The sequence below is a fragment of the Tarenaya hassleriana genome, unplaced genomic scaffold, assembly GCF_000463585.1.
Source record: "Tarenaya hassleriana unplaced genomic scaffold, ASM46358v1 Cleome3, whole genome shotgun sequence".
Classification (NCBI taxonomy): domain Eukaryota; kingdom Viridiplantae; phylum Streptophyta; class Magnoliopsida; order Brassicales; family Cleomaceae; genus Tarenaya; species Tarenaya hassleriana.
The window spans coordinates 8,917,269-8,924,634 of NW_010966177.1; the positions used below are offsets into that span (position 1 = coordinate 8,917,269).

Genomic DNA, 7,366 nt, shown 5'->3' on the forward strand with positions numbered 1-7,366 from the left:
ACCTTTCTTAGAGTTCATATACCAATGGTTTGGTTATCTCGGTTATTTCTAGTTTTGGTTATCAAACCAACACTGGTTTAGCTGTTTTAATTCAAGCCACATAATTTTGACACCTGTATTTCTGTTTCGCATTTGTTAGGTTGTTGTAAATCTGTTTTTCATTAGATTCCTTTTCTAGTTGTATATAAACAGTGTAAAGGGAACGATTAATGCAAGTGAGAAAATTCAGAAACTTTTCAGTAAACTTTCTTTTCTGATTTCGTTTTCCATATGGTATCAGAGCGTGAATAGTCCTCTGCTCACTCTGTGATTTTCCCCTTCTCGCTATTTCTTTTGTTTATACATGGCGTCTTCACCAGAAATCGCAGAATCTATTCCCAGTTCCATTCCTCTGGGTTCGGCTTCTTCGAGCTCTTCGAATCCTCGGGATCCCTATTCCGATCCTCTTTTTCTACATGCTGCCGATTCGTCCAGCGTATTTCTCGTTTCGGAGAAGCTTCGGGGTGAGGCCAACTATGGCGTTTGGTCACGCGATGTTCGGAAGGCTCTTTTGGCCAAGAATAAGCTTGGTTTTATTCTCGGCACTCTGCCTCAACCAGTGGACAATGAGGAAGACTCAGGTTCGTGGTTACGTTGCAATGCTATGGTGGGTACTTGGTTGAACAACTCTGTTTCTCCAGAAATTCACACTTTGATCTCTTATATGGAAGATGCTCATGAAATCTGGACCCATTTACAGCGCTGTTTTCATCAGACTAACGTTTCTAAGATTTATAGCATTCAACATCAGATTGACAATTTGTATCAGGGTTCTCTTGATCTGAACACATATTTTACCAAATTAAATGCCTTATGGGAAGAGTTGAAACATTATGAGCCTTTGCCTGTCTGCTGCTGTAAGGGTTGTACTTGTGGGGGGTGCAAATGTCGTATTGCTGATCAGTGGTCAAGTCTGTTTGCTAGACGGAATGTTGTCCGTTTTCTGATGCGTTTGAATGATTCTTTCTCGGCTGCTAGACGTCAGATCTTGATGACTGACCCTTTACCTGATATTACCAGAGCTTTTAACCTTGTTGCTCAGGAAGAGCAGCAGAAACTTAATGTTTCGACCATACCAGATGCTGTTGCCTTCCAAACCACCACAAATACCTCCCGTTCTTCTTATGCTTTCCCTTCTTCCATTCCTCCCACCAAGCCTTCTATCCCTGTTTCTTCCAACTCTCGCCCTAGACCTGTTTGTTCACACTGTGGTATAACAGGACACGTTGTGTCTCGTTGCTTTCGTCTTCATGGCTATCCACCAGGCTATAAGACAAATTCTGGATGGAATCCCCGCTCACCCTCTAAACCTCGACCTCAGTCCTTTGATAAGTTTCAGACCAGGGTGAATATGGTTGATTCGGCTGTAGTTCCTACTGATACCTCAGCACGAGTTGTTTCCAGTGATCATGCAGGACAGAACACTTTGGAGCAGGTTCAGTCTCTTTTAGCTCAGCTGTTTTCTCAGCAAAAGGGTCAAGGTCCCTCTGTCATGGACTCAAATTTTGCTATGCCTACTCCACCCTCACCAGGTATTATACTTTCTCACTTTATTTCTTCCACCTCTGATTCATTTCTTACCTTTCCCTCGGCTGTTTGGATTTTAGACACAGAAGCTAGTACTCATGTTGGTTGTGATTTGGACTTGTTCTCTGAGATTCATGACATACCAGCTGTATCTGTATCACTCCCAAATCATACTTCCATTTCTGTTTCTCAATCTGGAACTGTTATACTTTCTTATATTTAACCAGAGACACTATTTGCAAGGGAATTAAAGATCATAATTTGTTTTGGGCAGCCCTACACAGCCTCTTTTATTACTTGGTAAATCTTATATTTAACCAGAGACACTATTTGCAAGGTAATTAAAGATCATAATTTGTTTTGGGCAGCCCTACACAGCCTCTTTTATTACATTTATGAACATGGGAAGTGTCAGAAAATTTTAACTTACGCGGAGATCTACAAAAATAGTCGATTTTATAAAAAAGCTATAAAAATCGGTACCATTTGTTACAAACTAGGAGCTACAGGTTGAAGATTCAAATGATTTTATATGTATACAGGAAACATATTTTTATAAAATTAGTGGATTAATTTGGACAAAGTCTAATGTGATGGACCGAATTATTCAAAGAATTAGGACAAAACCAAAACCAGCGCAGCATAAAAAGAATGAAACAAACTCATCATGCATATAGTTTAATTTTGGTGGGTAATTTCTTAATTAGTGGATAATGATGAAATGAATACGAGAATGATAATATCTCACAAACTTAGATTTCTTGTAACTTTGGTTTTTCCTACAACTTCCCACCATAACTAATTTCTTTTATATACACAAGCGTGGTCCCCACCCAATCACAACGTTATCATAATGCAACAAATCCTGAAGGCATTATTCTATTATGTCACCGCGTTACATTAATCATTAATTTGTACTTATTCCCCTTACTTCAGAATAATAATTTTTTTAACAAATTTCTATGAAACGACTATCTATTGGAATAAAATCAAACAGGCCGATTAAATTGGATACAAGGAAAAGCTTCAAGGAATTATTAATCGATCAGACCAATTTGTTCCAATGATTTTACAACGAACAAAGTCCGATTAATCCTACAACTAATGGAAATCTGAAGTTATTTTGCAACTTCTTGTTATTTTTCTTTCTTTATATTAAAAAAAATAAAATGATAATCAATAGATTTGAAATTTTAACTAGTGTATGTTTTAATTCAGTTAAAACTCTCTTTCTATATATATATATATATATGTGTGTGTGTGTATATATACACGCACACAAACACACCTACACACCATATATAATACCAAAAATCTCTCTCTCTCTCTCTCTCTCTCTCTCTCTCTCTCTCTCTCTCTCTCTCTCTCTCTCTCGTAGTGACTCGTGAGGATTCGCCTAGAGATTTACAAAAATATTATACCCTTTTAGGGTTGCTGATATACTAATCGTAAAGAGAGGTTTCGTGTATATATATACATATTTATGGGTTTGAAAGATATTGGGGCAAAACTGCCACCGGGGTTTAGATTTCATCCGAGTGATGCGGAGCTGCTTTGTCATTATCTTCTCAACAAAATTAGATCCAAATTTAGTCATTATGACCATGACCATGATGATGATGGAGAAGCTAATATGAGGAAGGGTGGTAATACTGATCTCGTGGAAATTGACCTCCATACTTGTGAGCCATGGCAGCTTCCTGGTAATCTCATTTTCATTCTGTGTCCACCCATATAACATCGACTACCCATGCGTACATATCGTTCGTACATTCTTTTTTTTTTTTTTATAATACGTGATTTGTCAAGGGTGGAATTCGAACATGAGTGGAACACTCTTTGCACATACCCACTTACCAGTTGAACCAACCACCCTTGGCTTGTTCGTACATTCTTGCTGCTTCATATCTATATCTATATATATATATAGATCCAAACTCTTTTCGTTTGTAGCTAAGAATCTGAACTTATTTTACCCCCAAAGAAAAAGAAAGAGAATATAGAAATCAGATTTTAGTTAATTAATTAGAAACTATAATCATATGTGATTAATTACTTATCGAGATTCTACTGGTGATATATGTGTGTGTTTCGGTTAAAATCATGGAAGAAGATATTTAATTAACAATTAATTGGAATCTTGGCATGTGATTTCTCCTACATTTCAATGCATACATCCTCCATTTGTATAGATAAATGCACGCTGCATGTGCATGTTGTCATAGTTTATATCCTCTCTCTAACTATATAAAATGCCAATTTGTTTAAAAAAAACTATAGAACAAATTCCTCTTGTCCAATTCTAACAAGGAACTTGCGATAAAATATTTACGGATTCTTGTATACGTAATTAGGCATACCCAATGACGTGTACATAAATACAACTTCTGGAATCACCGATTAACTAAACGTTGTTTAATGATGGGTATCGCAATCATGTTATGGATCTTTGTTAATCGGATATATCTATAATATTAGATGATGGCATCCGATACATGCATACATATATATACACGTCCTCCCTATACAATCTTAGTTTCATGCTAAAACATAGATAATAATCAACCCTCTTACGCATATATAAAACATGGCACATACACGAAAATTTATTTAAATTTCGTTTGTTGATAAATATATTTTTATACAAGATATAATTGCTTTTATTCCATGAGAACAGTTTATCCTTTGGGATGGTGTACACACACCACACTCATATTCATTATGATTTCTTTTTTTCTTTGTTTTTCTTTAATTTGATGACAAATAATAAAAGTAACCTTTTACAAGAATCCCATTTGTCATATTTCTAACCATTTTCAGTTTTTCTTCGAAATGTTGACTTTGTTACAAGGTTGTAAGAAGCAAAGAGTTAGTTAATTAGTTACGTAACAAAGGATTAAAGAAAAGAAAAATGGCCTTGTGTTGTAATTATTAAACACAACGACCCTTTTAATTTGCCCCAAATTACAAGCAACTTTATTCACACAAGAAACCTTCTATAGAAATGATCATAAACCGTTGCATATATACACACAAGATACAGGACACGAACACTTTTTTTTTTTTGTTAACGTTAAATATTATATATATAAACAATCGTATAGAGGAGATTACCAAACGGTAATACAGATATTAGAGTTCACAATAGCAAAAGAAAATAATGAATTTAAGAAGAATGAAAGTGAAATAATAAGCCATAAAAGTGATAAGTGACCGGTGTTACACTGTTATACGGTAAAAGTCAAGACACGAACACATGTTTACTATACAGTATGCACGTTTGTTAATAAATTTTTTTGTGAAAAAGTAAAACATAATTAGTGAATAATTTTAGTTTTTTATATATAAAAGATAATTCGTATTAAAATAGAAAGATATACAAATGAAAATTAACGCGACACTGACAAAGGAATGCTTTAAGATGATTAATTTTCCACCGGCTAAATTCCGAAGCATAATTTATGAAGCGAATAAATTCATGTCTCATCCTTGGCTCACGGTCCATATCGTAAAGATATACAACACTATTGCGATCGATGTGTGCTACTTTACTTTGTTAGAAAGTTTTCGATTCAGCTTCTAATCATAGCAAACCCTTTCATGTTTTATTTTTCGGTGTATTAAATTTGCATGGAAACTACATGAAGAGGGGGCGAAGCTTAACGCGAAAGAATGGTACTTCTTCAGCTTTAGAGATAGGAAGTATTCAACAGGATACCGTACGAACAGAGCCACCGTTTCTGGCTACTGGAAAGCGACGGGAAAAGATCGGATGGTCGTGGATCCTCGAACGAGACGGACGGTGGGGATGAGGAAGACTCTTGTATTCTACCGAAACAGGGCTCCCAACGGTATCAAGACCACTTGGGTCATGCACGAGTTCCGTCTTGAGTGCCCTAGTGCTCCCCCCGAGGTAGTTTCAAATAATTTTCTCTTGGTTTCATTCATCATGCGTTACATATGGATTTTTTTTTCCTAATAATTTTGATCTCCTTCTGCCTAATAACATACATAAGACAGAAAACCAGATAGCTTTCTTTTTAAAAAAATGTTGGCTAAATGTACGCATGGATTAGGTCATGAGCATGTTTGTATATATGCGCGTTCTTCCATATTCATGCATGACGCATAATGATATGATTACATGGGGAAAATATTGTCATTTACTGATGCAAAGCATCACGCACGAGTGGGTTAAAGGGAGGAAAGAGACGAAAGTGGCTTTTAATGTTGTTTGGTCATTTCCATGCATGCACGTGGCGTTCATGCATATACACCACATGCATTACATTTTCGTTTCGGGAATGTGGACAGGAAGACTGGGTCCTGTGCAGAGTCTTCAACAAGTGCAAAGAATCTCAAATTGAAGACAACGAGTCAAGGTTTGCTAGTTCCACTCCTCCTTACGCCACTAATTACACCCAGATGGCACGATCATCCCCTCCATTGCGCAATAATGATCACAACCATCATCGTGAGATCCCATGTGGATGGGAGCAGATATACCGGCCATCATCATCCCCTCCGTCGAGCAACATCGACCATCCTGAAGATCAAACGATGAAGATTCCATGTGGTTGGGATCAGATGATGGGGTTGGTCTCCTCATCTTCCAGTCACGGTCCTCAGACTCACGAGTCTTTGTTGAACCTGCTTTACGGCAGTGGCCTGGAGTTTTGTGACGATGAGAATGACTATGGAAACGTGTTCTCCGGCATGGATTTGGAGAAGGGATCATCGTCTTCTGATGGTTTGGTATCTGATATTCACTTGGAGAACGATAGGTTGAGCTTTGAGATCCACAAAACTACGGTAGCATTCCACTACCAATGAAAGGGAAAAAGAAAGAAGATATACATATTTATATATAATTACAATTATATCCACGGATAAGATATGCATGTACATATGTGATATTTGGTGTGTCGTTTAGTTTTTTCTTTTTAAATTTGCCATCAGGAATTGGTCGTTAGTTGTTGTAAATATCATTGTCAACATTATTCGTTATTGATTATAAAAAAAACGTTATTCGTTATTAATTGGTCCAACATTGCGTACATATCGAATGGGCATTATAAAAAATGTCCTTATTTTGCTACATGAACTTTATGGCATATCCTTCACTTGCGGAAAAAAAAAAACATCTTCAGACAATACCTTTATAAAATTGTTCTCTCCATAATACCCTCGACACCTTTTTTTAATCTCTCGATTTGCGTTTCTCTCTCCTCACGCAGTTTCCCACCTTCTCTCGCGATAAATTCCCGCCGAAAAAAAACCAGAAATTACCGGCGAAATCACAGCTAATCTATCGGCAAAATCCTTCGATTTGTCTCGCGTTTCTCTCTCTTCTCGTTTCTCTCCCCATAAATTCTCGCCGAAAAAAACCAGAATCTACCGCCGAATCTATCGGCGAAATCTCACCGATTCTACCGTCAAAATTGCCTCAAATCACAGCAGTTCAGTGAGATCTGTATAGATCTAGGAAAAAGGCAAGTTGTCATCGCACAACCCAGTATTTATTTTCGGTTTAACTCGACCTAACATGTGTATAGATATGACCTCATTTTTCTTATATATATCACTAAAACCGGTATTGAATGGTCACGTTGGTCACACTGGTCACGTTGGTCACGTTGGTCACACTGGTCACGTTGGTCACACTGGTCACGTTGGTCACTCTGGTCACACTGGTCACTTTGGTCACTGTGGTCACTTTGGTCACTGTGGTCACTCTGATCACTTTGGTCACTCTGGTCACTCTGGTCACACTGGTCACTTTGGTCACTCTGGTCACATG

At 37.2% G+C, this 7,366-nt stretch overlaps 2 protein-coding genes across 2 annotated transcripts; both read left to right on the forward strand.

The window, feature by feature from the left end:
- The first annotated feature begins 343 nt into the window (after positions 1–343).
- LOC104820214 lies at positions 344–1,789 on the forward strand. Its single transcript, XM_010550580.1, has one exon. It carries the CDS (start codon positions 344–346, stop codon positions 1,787–1,789), a length of 1,446 nt encoding a protein of 481 aa, XP_010548882.1.
- Positions 1,790–2,900: 1,111 nt separating this feature from the next.
- LOC104820075 (NAC domain-containing protein 21/22-like) lies at positions 2,901–6,508 on the forward strand. The gene is made up of 3 exons (XM_010550447.2): positions 2,901–3,269; positions 5,214–5,479; positions 5,881–6,508. Exons 1-3 carry the CDS (start codon positions 3,050–3,052, stop codon positions 6,397–6,399), a joined length of 1,005 nt encoding a protein of 334 aa, XP_010548749.1. The 5' UTR covers positions 2,901–3,049; the 3' UTR covers positions 6,400–6,508.
- Positions 6,509–7,366: the final 858 nt, after the last annotated feature.

Excerpts from the sequence above, each read along its gene's own strand:
- LOC104820214 (XM_010550580.1), top strand. The coding sequence starts at position 344 with ATGGCGTCTTCACCAGAAATCGCAGAATCTATTCCCAGTTCCATTCCT.
- LOC104820075 (XM_010550447.2), top strand. The coding sequence starts at position 3,050 with ATGGGTTTGAAAGATATTGGGGCAAAACTGCCACCGGGGTTTAGATTT. Across the intron at positions 3,270-5,213 it reads TGAGCCATGGCAGCTTCCTG|AGGGGGCGAAGCTTAACGCG; the intron begins GTAATCTCATTT and ends AACTACATGAAG. Across the intron at positions 5,480-5,880 it reads GCCCTAGTGCTCCCCCCGAG|GAAGACTGGGTCCTGTGCAG; the intron begins GTAGTTTCAAAT and ends GAATGTGGACAG.